We start from the raw sequence: 18,511 nt of genomic DNA, 5'->3' as shown, positions 1-18,511 counted from the left end.
CCCATGGTCTTTGCTGTTTGAGACAGATACATGGATATTCTCAACTATTTGTTATCGTTGTTACTGCCACACATACGTAATTTATGAAATTGACATGTTCTGTCCCTCTCCTGTCTTTACTCCCCAGCTGTCTGAAAGGAACTGTGATACTGTTGCAGCACATGTATGGGGAGGTCTACAAAAATCTGACAGCCTCAAATTTACAACAAGAAATTCAAGGAGGAGATCCCCTCTCTGCCTACCTCATTAATCTGCTGCATAACTTGGATGACTTTGTTCAGACAATCAGTGTTCTGCCTAACCAAAACCTCACAGACCCTGCTCTCATGACTCCACTCATCACTAACCTGTTAGAGTCCACAGGTCTAAAACCACTCCTCCCTCTGCTCTTCAGTGACGGTCCCTTTAACATCTCCACATTGCTTGATATAGCTTCAAAATTGGGCAGGCTCAACCAGCACATCTTTACTTTTAATGAAACAGACCCATCACTTCCTGAACTGGAGTGGCTGATGTTGGAGTTTTTCTCATTGGAGGGTAACCTGACAGTTCCTCTCTCTAACATCATGGCATACAGCCTGCTGACCTATTCCAGCTACTTCAGCCATGAATATGTGGCCAATCTGACAGAAGCCACTCAGCCTTTCACCAACCAGACCTCAGCTGGCATTGTAGAAGCCATCCTCAGTGCCACTGAGCTTCTGAAGACACTGACAGATTCTCCAAATCATGACCCAACTAGCATCATTCTTGGGTACTTGCGCCAGCTTCAAGAATTTATAATTTCTGCTTTTAGACTGCAAATAATTGAAAATCTCCCGTTACCAAATGGACAGCCGAATACAACCCAAGTCACTGATCTCAGCATTGTTTTGATGGAAATTCTCAGCCTCTTTGCCCCTGAGAACCTTCAGAACCTCACTCAGGCTGGACCAGATGCCGCCCAGGACATTGTCATTCAGAAGTTCGTAGCACTCCTAACACCTGGTGTCCAAGAAGATGCTGCTCACTTTCTTCAGGATTTCCAAGTTCTGCAGTATCAGGTGGTCAATTGTACAGAAGAAACAGGACAAAACTGTCTGCGTGGAATTTCAGAAATACCCACAATTCTTTATCAAATTGTGGAAATGATGCTTGCAGGCGGCGATGCCACTATTCAAATATCTGCAACTAATCCTGCTGCCTGGAGTCAGGAATATGAAGTACTTACATCCACCTTCTTCTCACTCTTCTTGTCAGAAAATGATACTGCCTCTGTAGAAACAATCAAACAGGCTCTTAAATTCCTCAGATTAGTGATGAATACAACAGATATTACAAAGTCCAGTGTTGAGAGTGCTTTGATGCAGACAACTCTAACCATTTACGAGCTGGATAAACTTATTGCTGTAGTTGGAGCTGCCAGTATGAATGAGCAGATAGAAAAAGTGATGGAGATTATTGATGCAAAGGAGTGTTTTAAACCTCAGAATACTGTGGTGGAAACAAGTGACTGTGTCATGGGACTGATAAATAAGATCAGCGGCTTTCTGACCCAACTTCCTGCTCTCCATAATGACACAGCAGCCCTGTCCTTGATCCCAATAATTGTCAATAAAACTATCAGCGATGCCATCCAGACAAACATCAGTTCCAATCCTAATATGGTTGTTGCACAAACTTTGAAAACCATCACGGCCAATATCAAGATGAGCCTCCAGCTGAACCACCTGAACACTTCAGAGATCATGAATGAGATCACAGTGGTTGAGCAACTGATATGTCTGGTCACCAGCATGGAACCATTTAACTCATTGAATACCACCTCGATTAATGATCCAGTATATGCCCAGAAAGTGTATCTGGAGCTTGTCGAGTGGTACTTGGAAAGGCTGGAAAATATCACCAGCGCCAGTTCAGTCTCAGAGCTCCTTCAGCCCATTTTCTACCTCACTCAAATGCAAGTGGCTTATCAGGTGGCTCAGACAGAATTCTCTGGGTTTGTCAGTAACAAGATCGAGTTCCTGATTAACACACTCCAGTACCCAGTAGAAGGCGCAGACATCAAAACAATCGGAAAGACATCGATTGAGATCTTTCAGCATCTGTTGGACTACCTCGGTACAATCATAGAGCTTCAGAGCAACAATCAAAGTTATAACCAGCAGTTCAACACAAGCTCTCTGTATTCCACCAAAGCTCAAATCAAGGTCTACCTCCAACTTATAGAAAAGTGGATAGAACAGCCTAATGTCTCTATGCTCCTAACAAATATGTTCCAATGGGGAAACTCCTCCACGACTTTGTTCAGCACAGTGACAGACCTCCACAACTTGATGAATATGACGGCTACTTTTCTCACTGATGAGCAACAAACCTACCTCTTCATGATAACCAGTATCACCCAGTCTCTCAGTAAAGCCATAATGGTGGCAGAGCAACCTGGTGGCCTACAGAGTGAGCACTTTGTAGCTGCCCTCATGGGAGCAGTCCACAGTGCACTGCAGATCCCCAACCCATACTGGGATGACCTGCCACCTGATACAAAACAGGACTATCTAGAAACTGTACAAAACTCACTGACTCTCCTTTTCAGCCAAAACATGAGTTTTACCCAATCAGATAACGTCTTACTCATCCTGGAGAGTGTTGAGAGGCTTATTGAACAAACAACACCACCATGGGTCGCTGAATATCTTCTTTCTGTGGCCAAAATAATCACTGCGTACTTTGAGAGCACTGAAAGCAGTGGACCAGACCAGTGGAATCACATGTGAGTAATGGGGCTCTTTTTGCTAATCTTTCACTTAAAATAATTGTTACAATAGTAGTTTTGTAGTTGAAAAAGTTTTGAAAAGCATTATAACTTTTTTACATTTATACATAAAGGAGAAAAACACCTGATTTTACAACCTTTTAGCCCCACAAAGCACCATTTTACCATATAATTTTGTTGTTTGGCTTTCACAAATAGGATTCTCTCTTATTGATCTATTTACCTTCTACTTTTTGTCTAAAAAACAGCCTTCCCAGGCTATAGTATATAATAGTCTGTGGCATTTTGTATTTCTTACAGAATTGCATGTGGGGGATTTTTTGTTATTTTCCTCCACTGCACAAAGAAAACAAAATCTGTTTATTTTAATACTCATTTATCCATATTTATAGAAAATTGGATTTTTTTTCTCATGGGTTCCAAAAGGCACATTGGTATTTTTTGTTCTGTATAATTTAAACTAAAATGAGGGACCAAAAATGTGCAGTTGCTTTCTCTGCAATGCTGATAAAGCATGATAATCTCTTGACACTGAGTTTTGAAACACTGATCTGCATTGTTTTTAAAGAATTTTGAATGAGCTGAAGACAATCCAGAGCCTCCTGCCTCAAAACAATACAGCAGATTCCTTCATCACTGCCTTCATTAACCTGAGTGAATTCATCATGCAGTTTGGCCAAGGTAAGTCAAATCCTCACTGTTACTGTAGGTCAGGGGTGTCCAGTCTTGGTCCTCGAGGGCCACCATCCTGCATGTTTTACTTGTTTCTCTGCTCCAACACACCTGATTTGAATCAATTGGTGATTAACAGGCTTCTGCAGAACATGAAGAGGTAATTTAACCACTGAATCAGGTGTGTTGGAGCAGAGAAACAAGTAAAACATGCAGGATGGTGGCCCTTTAGGACTAAGACTGGAGACCCCCTGCTGTAGGTGGACAACATGTTGAATTCTGATGAAATCTGATGAAGCAGATGTAGATTTTGTTTGTAACATTAGTTGAACGATTGTGTTTGCATGTTTGTTATTGGTGTTCAAATTCCTGTTGTTCTAAACACATTTCATGATTACAGAAAACACGACACTCCATGAAGGTTTTGGGCAGACATCAGTAGAACTGATCTCAGAAATTGTTGGCCAGGTAAACTTTATACACAATTAAAAACACGAGTATGTTTTATATATATGTTTTCTTATTATTTGTTTTGTAGAAATTCAAGTATGAAAAACAGATAGTATGAAAAGTAAATGCAGTGTGCCGTTAAAACTTTACATTATTAAAGAAATATTTAGACTCAAACTTGGGACATTCAGATGCATTATCAGTTGTTACCATAAAATCATTCATTTAAAGTTATATTTATAATCAAATTGAAAATAAATCAGTCACTGCAGTTGGGATTGTGCTTTAAATTCTACAAAGGTGATCATTCACCTCCACCTAATTGTGTACTTTTTTTTGTAACAACAGCTGGGCAGGTTTTTGATCAAGTCTATCCAAGGTTTTATGGGTGGCACCGACTCGGCTGCTGGTTTTACTTATCTTGCACCGATTATGGAGCAGGTTTTTACCGGGAGTGCAGACCAAGAGACATGGGACCAGTAAGTTCAATTATCAAGCATAATGTAAACAAATCAAACGAGTAATGATTAAATAAATAAATCCTACTGTTTATTTCTGAGTGGCATAAAGCAAATGCAATGTGTTTTGTTACAGCTTTGAACAGATCCTGGTAGTCCTACTGTCAATGTTTGAAGGAGAAGAAGAATGGAACCACACCTCATCTGTTTTGCCTCAGTTTGAAAAAGTCACAGAAAACATAGTGAAGAACATGCAAGCACAAAATGGTGAGAACACAACCGAACAACAGCAAGAAGGAAATGTTGTCTTAAAGCAGAAGCTGTGTTCAATAAACCAGAAGAATCAGATTTTCATAGCTAAAAGGATTAAGACACGCAGGAGTGCATGTCATCATCTGAAAGAACAGAGCACAGTCCTGCCCCAAGGCCCTCTTGTGCATTATTCACAAAAATTAAATAGGCCTTTTCTTTTAGTTACTTCGTCTATTCCGGCAATTTTCATTAAATTAACGTTTGTAGTTTTTGCAAGATTTTGCTGGAGGACAGACAACAACAAAAAAACTCAACAATTATATAACTAACAATGTTTCTGCCAAGGCAAGATAAATGCAGAAATTGTTCCACAATGTGTTTTTTGTGGTCTGTGTTATTTGTTAAATAGTGAAAACAAGAAGCTTAAATACATTTACATTTAAACTTATATTCAGTTAAAATATGCTTTTAAAATGAATGTCTAAATTAACACGTCTTAAATGGATCTAGAGGAGGATAATTTCTCAAAGAAATTCTGGATCTCATTCAGGGTCATCTGTGAATTTTTGGTTTGCATTCCTCAGAAAACTGCTTCATCTTCGATTACAGTTCGGCTGAGCAGTCAGATTTTTTGACAATCCAAGTTAGAGTTCGAAACCTATTACATTTAAAGCTATATCATTTGGAGCACTTTAAATTGAACTGCATAATATCAGATCCTGTGCACAAAATTGTGTTCTTTCTAAAATGTAAGTCCTGAAAAAAAGAATCTCCTTATCTACAACAGTCAGTTTTATGAACTATTTCTTGAACCACCATGAGATTTACAGTGCAATACAGCAAACATCATGCAGCCGGATTTGAAGTAGTTTTAATTAGATTTCATCACATTTTAACCTAAATTAGCTTCTTTTGTTTGGTTTTGTGTGAGTTTGTTTTGTTTTTAACCTCACTTACAATCATAGTTTGTTTTTTAACCTGCAACATGAATGTAACTTTACCCTTTTTCCACCGGTCATCTTCTACTAAGACTGTTTTTCTACATAAATTTCTTTATATTTAGACTAATAAATATCTTGATTTCCTTACTGTGTTTATAGCTAGGACCGTTACGCCATGATCTTAAATGTTATAGTTTGTCAATTCAAAAAAAAAGAGAGGAAAAAAAGATATGGTTATCTAAAATGTATTTTAAACCAAGAAACCATGAGCTCAGCTGTGAGAGCAGAACTTGGTGTCTGATGCATTTCCTGATGAGAGAGACGTTCTCACCACCAGACTGGTGATGGGAAAGTTCAGAAAAGAACAGAGAGAGAGAGAAAGAGAAACATCTATTCACTTTGAGAAAACTAGCTCAGTGCTTATCAGTACAGTTGACAACAAAATGTTTTTATCAGCCATTGTCAGAAGACCGGTTTAAGGCAGAAAACATGCAGACAGTTGCATCAGTAGAAGGACAGTCTGAACTTTGCTTTAGCTGCTTAACAGCATGTGATAAAAACACATTGTCAGATGTGTTTTTCCGTGACATCTAATATATCATCTCCGCTTCATTTCTGATAGATAAAATTAACACACAAAATATTTTTCTTTATTATAGTGAGGTATTGTTTTTGTTTGTAGAGTAATATAATAAGCATGGAAAGGAAACAGGAAATAGTCTGAATAGCATTTAAGCGTATTGTCTTACATTATAGCGTACATACTCCCTTTAACTCATACAAGTAATTCACAATGGGATTCCCCTGTGTCGTCTTCTTTACAGTATTCATACTGAGCCTTCAGATGCCCATTTTGGCCCTGATGAGGGAGACTGTAACCTCTGTGAACACCAGTCATCTCAACCTGTCGGAGCTCACAGGGGCAGTGCAGCTCGCCATTGGAAGTACACTTCAAGCAGCTCACCAGGTTCGCCGTGCGCCTCGCCTGTGGAATTTGATTATCATTTGGTAGCACTCTTATCATGTTTTTGTGCATTTGTGTTCATGTTTGTTAAAAAAGGTTTGAGGTGGGGAACAAACCTGCTGCGTCAGTGCATTCATCGTCACACATTATTGCATTTAACAATCATTGCCTCTCGTCTCGCTCATCACAGCTTTTATAACACCTCATTTTTCAGTTGTTTTCAAATGCCTGATAGGTGGAGGAGAGCTGTTTTGTTCTTTGTATCCGTATCTGTCTGTTCCGTCTGCCTGCAGCGGCATTTGCACATTTATTTACCTTTTCAACAAGTGTCGAGACAGACTGTTGTCATACCAGCAGACAAATCACATGTGGGTATGACTTCATGGGATAACTCTTTGTTGTACATTATCGGGATTATCACGAGGTGTTGACTTCACACATCTTTAAAAGTTATTCATGCATCATTTCATGACCAAAATGTACTACATGATGTGTTAAAATATTCTTTTGCTCTCACTTATCTGTCATCTAAACTAAAAAATGTTCCTTTTTTTAAAGAAAAAAGGAATTAACCATGAATTTGTTTTACACAAAAAAAAAAGATCTGCAGTTTTTGTTACAAGAATTAAAAGTCAGATTTAATTTCAATCACGAAATACAAAGCAGCTAGTTAAGTCTGCACAGCATAAAGTATTCAAAACAAAAGAAAAGAGACAACTTGTTTCTGTTTAAAGACCTTCCTGCCCCCCTGAGTCTCATCTAATGAACTCAAACAAAACAGATTCCGGAAACCTGTTGCCAAGTTCACCTGTTCTGGCTCATCTGGCGTACGGACACTTATAGGTGATTTTGACCTTTTCAGGTCTTAGTTTATGTTCCAGAACATTAAACAGTAACTTGGTTTTATTAGCCTTATTTTGTTGTTTAATTTACTAAGTTGCTAATAATACTTATTGTTTTCCCACAGACAGATACCTTATTTATCTGATCAGACTTTTTTTTAAAGAGCCAGACTAGCTGTTATCACTACCATAAAACCACTGACTTGTGCAGAAAAAAAATATATACTTGAGGATGCTTTGAAGACCTTATCAGCACCCTCAGATTCCCGATTTGGCAGAAACCGCATGATAAAGAAGTGTTTTTGCACAGCGGATAGGTGGGTGTGTAGCAGTAACATCATGTGTAGAAATGATACCTGTGTGAGAAAATCAGTATGCTCTGTTATCTAATAGTCTGTAATAGTCTTGAGTTAAGATGCATCCTTTGTCCATCCGCCTTTTGTGCCTCAATTATTGTTGGTATTACAAGTAGGTGAACAGGTTTATACTGTATGAAACTTGATAATGGCTTTTTTTTATAAATTTTTTCTAGACAAATGGCACATTGGACTGCAGTGAAGTGCTCAAAGCATGGGAGCCATTTAGACAGGCAGCAGGTTTAAACACTACCACATTGGCTGTGTGGTGCCACCTCAGCCTGCAGCCTGTATTGGAAGCTTTTGCTGCAGCTCAGACTGACTACTCCAACCTGAACACGAGTGTGAGTAGGATCACTGCAAATCAAATAGGAAGACGTAAACCAACACATCTACAATTGTGATTTTTGTCACTGCAAAATGGGTTCCAAGAAGGAAGTTTCACCACTTGGTGGCAGTGTTGACACATAAAAAACGCTGCCTTTGGTTAACAGTTCATCTCTCCTGTATGTCCTTTGCACAGCACATGGCCACGGAAGCAATAAGTGTGAGTGCAGCAGCTGGCAGGATTGTCAAAACAATACAGCTCCTCTATGAAGTCAACATTAACCACACACTGGTGATACAGCAGTCCATCACGACGTTCTCCAATCAGCTCCTTGTGCTGACAGGCCAGCCTTTGAGCCCTGAGGCCCAGTCTTACTGGTACAAGCAGCTCCAGGACATGCAGCTGCAAAACAGGTCAGCTACGATTGAACTACATCAGTGCTAATGCAATGGTTATTACTTTTACAATTTAATTTACTGAAGAATAGGTTTGTGGCATATCTGGCATTAGATGTTTTGACTAGAAAATATATGAAATGAATTTATTTAATTTTTCAAATCTACATGAAGGACAAACAGTTCTCTTAGAAACGGCACATAGTAAGGAAAAACCTTCAGTTGCTAAAAAATGCACAATGGAAAAACTCATCAAAGTCTATTCTTTTCAACAGTCACCTCAATAGCAAAAACATTACGAGATCAGAAAGACCAAGATCAAGCAGTCATGCTAAATTGGGCTACAAATAAAAACAGATTTGAAAATAAAAGCCTAGAATTACTTGAAGGAATGCATCTCCTTTTATTCCAGCATTTTAGACTAAGATCATCTTATGTTGACAAAAGATGGAGTTGTAGCCATTTTGGTCACCTAGAAAAAAACTTCATGTACAATCTCATGATATTTATATGTCATGCTCTAAGTATGTGTTGCAAGTGAGTCTCAGATACAAACACACCTAATTTTAGCTCAATATATGTAAAACTGACTGAGTTATAGATTTTTGTGACGGCTAAAATGTATTAGCCTTGACATCCATCTTGAATTGGGTTGACTCCCAAAAGTAATCACTTGTAGAGATCAACTTCTCTTCAGAATTCATTAAATTTCTACACACCTAAAGACAAAGCTTCTCCTCCAGCATACATGAACTCACTATGACCTTACCACTCAATTTACTGTTATCACATTATCCACAATGCACCAGTCAAACCCATTTGATTCATACGTAATGACACGAGGAACTGAAGTGATCACATTTGCATTCAGATTGATTAATGCAGTGCAGGTCAGAAAGTATCCCAACTATGATTCAGCTAACTGAGACATCCTTTTAAAATTGATTTCCCATTTTTTGCCAGCTGCAGTAATGAGCCAGGCACAGTGTTAAGGATCATGTTCTGCATATCCCTGGAATCAGACGAGTCTAACTATATGAGTTATAGATTAGTGATTTCAGTGGAAAGGCTTTAGTTTATTACTAAGGATGGAATAGTCTGTTTCAGCATGGAGAGTCAGGAAATATTCTTTATTTCCAATTGTGAAAAATCAGTGGTTTATTGGATCATTGCACTGAAGAACTATATCAACAGCGTGTTAAAATGCATAAAAATAGTTAAAAATCATTGTTGAATCATTCATATTCCTTGAATGTGCTTTATGCCATCTGAAAATGAATTCATACAGATGTTTTTACATGATACTTAATCAGAAGAGATCCTTTTGACGTTTACTGAATTTCTCTTTTCCACAGTTTGTCTTCCATTAAACAGTTCTCAGATGAATTGGTTAGAGAGGCTCCTTACCTGCAACCCTACACTGACGCTTTAATAAATGTACTGAAGCACGTCCTGGACAACTACCACCTCATTGAAAACAACTCATCCCAGAAGGTCTTTGAAGAAGCAGCTCTGATCTTCCTTACTTCTGCAAACATCACCTCAGTCGACATCTCCACGATGTGGGGAAATGATTTCGCACTCAATGAGACTCTTCTCACTGACTTAATGAGGGAAACTATCATGCTGGTGACCGAGACAAAGGCTTTTGGAGATGCGCCCTTCATTTACGAAGTCATGGAACAATTTCTTGCCTCCAACGGCATAAACTTGATGGCAGAAAACATCTTTGAGATGTTTGTGTGGCTGACCTCAACCGAAACATCTGCATCGGGTCTGCTGTTTGAGACTCCTATAAGAATCTATAGCATCATCAGGCCTATTTTATATGTCACAGTTAGAGTGTGTGTGCCTGAGCCAGTGGATCTGGCCCTGTATGAAGACTTTGCTACAAACATTATCACATTGTTTGTTCTGCCTGTGAGCGCCACTGCTCTTCCGCGTCTTCTGAATCAAGAAGTCCTGTTTCAATCTGAAATGGCGAGCGCTCACCAAACGACAAGAGTCAGGCGAAGACGTGATGTCTCAATGATGACAATGACAAGACAACCTTTAGATGACATCATAAATATGTTCTCCATTGATTACTCAACCATATATGGAGCCGCTATGGTCCCTCCAACGTCAGCAGAAGTAATGGAGACCGCCCACATTTTCTTTGGCAATCCTAATCTGAATATTGTGGCAAAAGGGGCTACAAGTGACATGCAGTGGAGCTTAAATGCTTCACTGGAGGATACCATTGATGCTGCCCTTGGGGCGGCCTCTTTCTTCACCCACCCTCAGCTGTTAGAGAAGTAAGTGTTGCTTACCCACATGTAGCTTTTCAGATCAAAAGAGAAAAGTAAAATGCCTGTGTGCTCTGCATCTTTCTTGAGTTTTTAAATGATCCCAAACATTGAGAAAAACATTTTTTTTCTAGCTTGCATGCTGTACATGTTGGCCTTTCATAAACATTTCTTGTTCCATTCTCCTCAGACCACCAATGGACCTTCTGATAAATGCTGCTAACATGCTCCCTAATGGCATTCCTTTCTCCTCTGAGATTAAAAATATTGCCAGAGCGGTGGCCGATGAATCTCAAGGTAATTTGAATAGTGCTTTTTGTGTTTCTCCTATTTCCTTCAATGTATTATATGTTTTTGGTTCTTATAAAAGATGCATTGAGCCTGAAGTCCATAGAAAAGCACAATAATTTGTTGTCCAGGCCTTTCTCTCCAATAACATGACATACATTTTAATATTGCCTTTTGAGTAAATAATTTATCACTAGCCTACACATACATTATTGTATGATAATATTGTTAATGATACTCAGTAGTAGTGATGGTGGTAGTTGTAGTAATAATAACATTTATCTAATATCCAGTCCCTCACTGCACAGTTTATCTTCTGCATTGTAAAAACAAACAATGTCTTGACTTGCTAAATTTACGTAAAAAACCCATTAGATCTCTTTTTAAAGAGTGATTGTCATTTTTTAATATTAGTTTTTCTGATGTAAAACTTTAACAAGGAGTTTGACAAGTGCCTTTTAACAAATGAACAAATATTTCCGATCTAATTACAGTGTGTAGTGCTGACACATGATGCACTGAGTATCAAGCCAGTCTCAAGTGTTTTTACAAGCAGAAGTGATATCAGTAGTCTAAGTTAACAAATTTGACAAGCTAGTAACAAGTTAGACAAAGCACCTTGTTGCAGAGACCACATACATCAGGCTAAAGGTTAACTTACTCTGGATTTGCTTCAAAAAAGCAACTCACAGTCACACAAATGACTTATAAGATCCATCATTTGTTCTTTTGCTCTGAATTCTCTACCACATGTTGTGCAGACAAAATGATTACCTCCAATGAACTGTTTTTTACCTTTTTTTTAGCACAACATTTCAGCCTTATTGCTGTCTGCTGCACTTATATCGCCTTTGGTTTGCAAATAAAATGCTCCATCTGCACTAAAGTCAAGCACAAACCCAAAGTTTTTCAAAGTGCGCCAATCAAATTTCATTTGAATCGTAATCAGATTCTCCCATAATATTTCTAATCACTAGAAAGTACACCATGGTAACTGCATAGACCAGGAACCTTTTCATTCCAAGTTAACATTTGAGGATTAGTGGATTTTCCTGCCATATAAAATGGACCAATAAATCTCTGTAGGATTAAGGTAAAATCTCACCTTACTGCAGCTGTTGGTGACTAATTGGCACTTGCAAGGACGTCTTCAGAATGTCTCGTGTTATTCATGGGCAGGGGGCAGGGGGGTCTCGATTTTCCTGCTTGAGTCACAGAGGCTCACAGTGTTGTCATTTGAATTTTGAACATGTTCAAAGAATTTGTGCGACACGTTTTCTCTCAAAATAGTCACAGAGTTGTCACAGGTGCCTTGAACCCGTCTTAGATTTATTGACTGTGTGATTTAATTGTTAAATGTACTAAATTTAACAAGTTCTTTCACAGAGACTCTCTCTCCACTCTTGATGTTGGTGCACTGGAGAGTTCATCCTGATGCTGCAGCTTGTGTTTAGATACTCTCTGTGACCGTATGATTGCATAAGTACAGTCTGCCATTAAACAGTCACGCAGCTTGGAATGATGCCACCCTGTAATTTATAGCTATTGCAAGACCAAAGGAAGACCATAAACCATTTTGTTATTGCTGTTGTAACTGTAAAGATGATTATAGTGCTTCAAATATTCATTTTGGAGATATGAGGAATAAGACTTCACACTAGCTTAGCTTGAGCTCCCCAAGAGCCCAAAGCCATATGGCCCATCTCCAGCAGAAAGCCACTCAGCACCTTTTTAAATCTCATTAGCAAAGTAGAATTCAATCACTTATCCTGTCCGCCCTCGCTAAACGTCTCCCCTTGCACTCACACAAGTGGGCATCTATGACCTCCTTTTAATTTGCCTCTGTGCTTGCGTGATAATGTTTTTAGTGCATAGACTCACTTTGTAAGCAGCCTCACTTCTCTGCAACCCCACTCACGTTCCTTCTCACTCAAACGAACACACTGCAAACTGTTGTGATTGTAAAGGCCTCTAGGTGTTGAGCAGCCTGAGATTAAACGTTACCATTGTCTAATTTTGGACTAATTAAACATTCTGTCATCTCATCTTGCTGCCGTAGGTGGTGCCTTTCTTAGGGCTTGTCAAATGTGTTTTAATGCATGACAGCGTCTAGTACAGCTGGTCCTCCTGGCCCCATCAGTCCCGCACAGAGCTTCACTTCATGCACATCATTTGCTGCTCACTGCTTGATGCCGATAACCTGTAATGGTGCATGTCGTAATGAAGCCCAGTGGGACACCATGTTATTCTGTCACCTTGCAGACCTAACTCTTAAAGATTCTAGGCTCTAATAGCATCTCTCTTAGCTAATTTTTCACCCCTCTGTCTATCTGTTTCTTCGACCTGTCACAGAGAACCTGATGCTTATACAGCAAGCCATCCAAACAGCTGCTGGGCTCCTCCTGAACAGCTCAACAAACACACTGTTCACAGAGCAACTGCAGGAACTCAGAAACAAGGTTTGTCCAATAAGTGTGGCACTTTTATTTTTAAGGTTTCTGTTTGAAAAAATGAAGAGACTCAAAAATTCTTAAAAGAGAGAAGTGCACCTTTTTAAAATTTGGTTAAATACGTTGGAGAATGGGCCAAAATCTTAGCAAGTCAGTGTGATATGTTTGATTATCACTGACCAAGCCTGGCCTTATTGTTGCATTTATATCTGATATGTGTGTTGTAGGTGTGCACCGTGGAGAATATGGACTCTGTGCGCCTGGTGTTGGAAACAATTTCCATCGCACCTGGGGAGCTCTGTCACACTTTTGTGCCCGGCCTGCAGATCTTGGCTGAAAATCTGCAGACAAATGAAAACCTATTGCCAGAAATCGTCCTGCAGGCTGTCGTAGGAGATCCCAGGAGCTACAACATCCAGACAAACTGGTACCCATTTTTCTTTTTAATCAATTCACATGGTTCAGAAAATTCAAATTTATTCAAAGGTAGTTTCACTTACAACTGTCTAGCTCTTTGCTATTTATATTTCTTAATATGATTTGTTAAGTAAAATCTTTTAACTCACAAGAGTTGGTGATCTAAAAAAAAATACAAAAACAAGCAAAACATATTTTACTGTCATTTATGCTCATTTCAGGTCTTGGATGTGAACTTGTCTTTCCGTCACTGAAAACACATTACTTTAATTGTATTTTTAATGAGGTGTTATTTCCTGTTTGTAATTTAAGGAGCACTGCGTTCATTAACATTTTGGGCTTCGATGCCATCAATATGACAGCGGTGAACATCAGTTCTCCAGGTGAGTCTAACTGTCTTTATGTATCTATAAAGGTAAGCGTAGATTCTCAGTCATCCAAGACATAGCAAATCCAAAAAATAAAATAATAAAAAAATAAAAAACAACTAGACTATCCACTCTGTAGTTGAAGACAATTTGCTGCTTTCTATCCGAGCAGCTTTCAGTATTATTTATCTATTTATTTTTTTCACAGGAGTTGTGACATTCGGGGATATGCTGAGGGACAAAGCAGCCTTTATTCTGGCTGCTCAACAACACCTGGGTATTGATCCTGCTGCTCTTCTCCTCCTGATGGAAACACCTTTCCCAAACAGCAATGTTGAGGTGAGCCAGGATCTGTATGTGCTCGTGTTTACACTTTCCGTGTCTGACCTTTAAATGTTCTTTAAGATCTTTGCTACACGGTCTGCAACTTTTTCCTGCACATTGTTTTAACAGCACCATCAACAGAAAAGAAAGCACAATCTAACATAACTGCCCCCCCTAAAAAACAAAAAAACATCTTGTCTGTAAATTTGGACCATTTCTTTAGAGAAGACCTAAAACAGACAACAATAAAAGGTTTATTATCTGCATGCATACTGCTGGTTGACTAGCAAAACATGCAGTGTGTCAACTTCACATTTTAGACTAGAGTAAACTTAACAACTACTAAGGGTTTGAGGGAAACCTACAACTCACAGATATCTTGTAAATGTGCAGAAACATTTTCAGATTTGCCAACGTTTTAGTCTATTTATTGCAATGTATTAACTACGTAAGCATACAAGGCTTCACTATTATCTCATTATCTATAGTTTAATAGTACCAAACATTCTTGTAATTAAAACCTGTTTTTCCATTTACACCTGTTTTGTGTATATCATAGCCTCTAAGTACTGTCTGCATGTGTTTCATAATGCATTTTGGAGCAGATGCTGTCTTGGTTGACAAACCTGCAACGCTGCAACGCCACAGCCTCCACAATGTCTCAGGAGTTTTTCTGCTCCTTGTCCGCTGAGGAGTTGTTCAAGTTCCTTCTGCTGATGGCTCAACATATAAACACGGAGAAACTCGTTTACAGAGTAAGGCTTTTTGTTTTTTTGCCACTTTTTCTTCTTCTGATCTTCCAGAGCAGCGCGACACACGTGAATCCTGTAATTGCACGCGACTCTGCAACAGTTATGAGCCGCCACAGAACACAGTTTGTCTGAGAAAAGGTGTGAGTTGAAAAGAAAGGCCTTTCCACGAGAGAATCTTTGTTCACCAGACAAAGCTCTTTTTGTTTTGCACTTGAATTGTTTTTTTTTAATATAATTTCTGTTTGATCTAAAAAAGAAAACAACAACAACAACAACAAAAAACCAGACTTGTATTTTTCCCAAATTACTCAAAAACCAGAGCAATATGAGAATATAGATCTTGCTGAGGAGTTTGTTTAAAGATATTAATTTTCAAATAACAAAATAATAATAAAAGACCAACAAAAACATACTGGCTTCTAAGGTTATATCTTCGTTGTTTTTCTGTTAAACCATAAAAGATAGTTGCAAGTATTTTTATTTTAATTTGCCTCAGCTCACCTTCACAAGTGTAGAATACCTTTACTTTTTAATCACCTTGAAGACACATAGCTACGCTTGTTGAATATGAAGAAAATGGTTTTGTCACACTGAGCAACTTTCATTACTGCAGACGGTGTTGTCTGAGGAAATTCAGGGTCTGGTCGGAGTCATGGTTCAGGCGGCTGAGATCGCAACAAACATGATGCAAACGGTCAGCCCTGCTGTCAGTCAGCTGCAGAACTACATGCGCTCCATCCAAAACCTCACCCTTCGGTCCAACAGAGCGCTTTACCAAGTGGGTGTTTTTGAATCTTTCTTTTTATAGACTTTTAACTCTAATGTATTGTGTTTGGACTAGTTTTGTGTGGTTAGTTAACCAACACTCAACAAACAATGTTTTTGTGATTTAAAAAAAAAAAGGTGTCCAATGACTATGATCTTTTTTCTCTCCTCCAGACCAAAGGGATGGGATCCAGCACCTCCACCCGATCTACATTTGTGACCCTGTCTCGTGCTTTGTGCAGTAACGGCATCACAGCTCTGTTTGGAATCTCCAAGGCGCCTGATTTATCAGATTCAGGTCCCTCATTTTCCAACGAGCAACAGAAGGAAGAGATGATCGAGAGGTTCAAGATTCCACGAGATGCCTGTATGTTGAGACATGTTTCAGGCTTGAGATTAAGTTTATTATGTGATATTTTATTCTTTAAAGCAATTATACTTAAATATATAAAGTCACATGTGCCCTGTTTCAAATTCCTACAAAAGAAGGTTTTATAGTTTTACTAGACTTTTGTTTTTTAGTCTAAGTTGGAATTTGATTTTATCCCTCTGTTAATCAAATGTTCACCTTGGCTGCAACTCAAGCTTGAGATTGACTTTTCACTTTATAATTGTGCAAAATCTTTGAAAGAAATGGTTCTTATGTAGAAACCTTGGAGATTAGACAATCTTCTATCCACGTAACTTTTAACAAAAACAGAAATGTTTTATGCCATTTTTTTTTTTTTTTTTTTTTTTTAAATAGGTTTGTTTTTGTAACAATACAAAAAAAAAATCCAAAACTGCTCCAACTCTTTCTCTGTACAACCTTCCTTTTTGTGAATATAGTACACATTTGTGTGTGTGTTTTTATTTTCTTTTGTGCAGCTCCCTTCTGCATGAACATGTACTTGGACATGGTGAACACCACAGGAGGAGCCATCGCCTGGGCCTTCCTCAAACCAATGCTGATGGGACAGATCCTCTACACACCTGACACACCCATCACCAGGGACATCATGCAGAAGGTTTAAAACACATTCAACAGAAACAAACACACTGCCTCCTCTACACCTTACTTCATGAACATCCTTATTGATACACACTCATTTGATGATTTACTGTTAGACTAAATGAAAAATGGTTTTGCTGACTGACAATATTGTGCTGGTTTGCTGACTGGGGTGCTTGAATTATTTACTCACCTGCCAGCAGTTTGCAACAAAAGATTTTGTCTTACTCTTTGTGTCGGCATCTCTGTCTTTCTTTGCTCTAAACATCTTACTTAGGGTTCAGTGATTTCTAACACTTTAAAAGTTTGTCCTAATTGTTTAATACCCCTCCTTTTCTTTACTTTCAATTCTTTTATTTGATTTTCTAGGTCATAGCAACTTTTTTTTGTACACACACACACACACCACTGGCAAGTAGCAAAAAAGAACTTCAGCGTTGCACAAGGTGTGCATATATTTGTATGCACCACATGTGACTGTGGTTCTATTTTTAACAAGTCTGACTTTGTTTTCAGTTCAGTGCAGTCTTCGCAGACTCAAACAGGCATGCACATAAAGAGTGTGTGATGTTTTTTTTGCTGATACAAAACCATTTTCACACTTTTGTGTCCTTGTCTTGACTTTGCCCAGGCCAACGCCACTTTGCAGGAGTTTGCAGATCTGAAGAAGCATTCAGAGGACTGGATCGAATCTTCAAATTACATCATGCAGTCAGCCAAAATACTCAGCACCACTTTGCCAATGCTGCAGGTATGAAAAACTCAGACCTGCTCTTCTTTATATCTGATTATGCCCCGCTGTCATCTGAAAATCTAGAGATAAACTTTGCGGTGGTCTTCGCCGAGATTCGGCAGCTGAATCTTGATGATGCTCATAGTTTTCTCCTCTCTCTCCATCCTTCTGCCAGAACTCTCTCAACAACCGCTTTGTGAAGAACTTCATTGAGATGCAGACAAAAATAAATGTCGACAGCATATTGGAGACGTTTAACGGCTTCTGTGAGTAAAAATTTGTGTCTCACCTTTGTAAGCAGCAAATACCAGACTTTTATATTTACTCTCACTTATTACTTCTAAAATTTCAGTGATGTCAGAAAATAGGACTGCTCCTGAGATTTTAACCACAAAACACATAACACATGCTTTTCTGTGGCTGTCTTTTCTTTGTAAGAGCAAATGCGACTCCTCTTTTTCACACAAGGTTCAGCTTTGACACACAGATCTTTGAATGAGGAACACATTTTGTCAGACCTTATATCTGTCACAGTTAAAACATAACAAAAGTTTTTAATCATTTTCAGATGACATACAGGTGCTGGTCATAAAATTAGAATATCATGAAAAAGTAGATTGATTTCAGTAATTCCATTTAAAAAGTGAAACTTGTATATTATATTCATACATTACATACAAACTCATATATTTCAAATGTTTATTTCGTTTAATTTTGATGAT

At 38.5% G+C, this 18,511-nt stretch overlaps 1 protein-coding gene across 1 annotated transcript in view; it reads left to right on the top strand.

Moving 5' to 3' along the window:
- abca12 (ATP-binding cassette, sub-family A (ABC1), member 12) overlaps positions 1–18,511 on the top strand; it is a 61,337-nt gene that overhangs the window by 11,419 nt on the left and 31,407 nt on the right. The window contains exons 19-38 of the mRNA XM_017423850.2: positions 128–2,752; positions 3,324–3,436; positions 3,828–3,895; positions 4,226–4,356; positions 4,472–4,602; positions 6,353–6,495; positions 7,867–8,034; positions 8,214–8,431; positions 9,769–10,710; positions 10,892–10,998; positions 13,342–13,448; positions 13,667–13,866; positions 14,169–14,239; positions 14,433–14,563; positions 15,154–15,303; positions 15,914–16,078; positions 16,240–16,432; positions 16,933–17,072; positions 17,688–17,807; positions 17,965–18,055. Of these exons, the coding sequence (XP_017279339.1) occupies positions 128–2,752; positions 3,324–3,436; positions 3,828–3,895; positions 4,226–4,356; positions 4,472–4,602; positions 6,353–6,495; positions 7,867–8,034; positions 8,214–8,431; positions 9,769–10,710; positions 10,892–10,998; positions 13,342–13,448; positions 13,667–13,866; positions 14,169–14,239; positions 14,433–14,563; positions 15,154–15,303; positions 15,914–16,078; positions 16,240–16,432; positions 16,933–17,072; positions 17,688–17,807; positions 17,965–18,055 (6,014 nt within the window). The remainder of the gene's footprint in view (positions 1–127; positions 2,753–3,323; positions 3,437–3,827; positions 3,896–4,225; positions 4,357–4,471; positions 4,603–6,352; positions 6,496–7,866; positions 8,035–8,213; positions 8,432–9,768; positions 10,711–10,891; positions 10,999–13,341; positions 13,449–13,666; positions 13,867–14,168; positions 14,240–14,432; positions 14,564–15,153; positions 15,304–15,913; positions 16,079–16,239; positions 16,433–16,932; positions 17,073–17,687; positions 17,808–17,964; positions 18,056–18,511) is intronic.

The sequence above is a fragment of the Kryptolebias marmoratus genome, linkage group LG6 (assembly GCF_001649575.2).
Source record: "Kryptolebias marmoratus isolate JLee-2015 linkage group LG6, ASM164957v2, whole genome shotgun sequence".
Classification (NCBI taxonomy): Eukaryota; Metazoa; Chordata; class Actinopteri; order Cyprinodontiformes; family Rivulidae; genus Kryptolebias; species Kryptolebias marmoratus.
The sequence above is the reverse complement of the archived record's forward strand: the minus strand, read 5'-3'. Positions and strand labels throughout refer to the sequence as shown.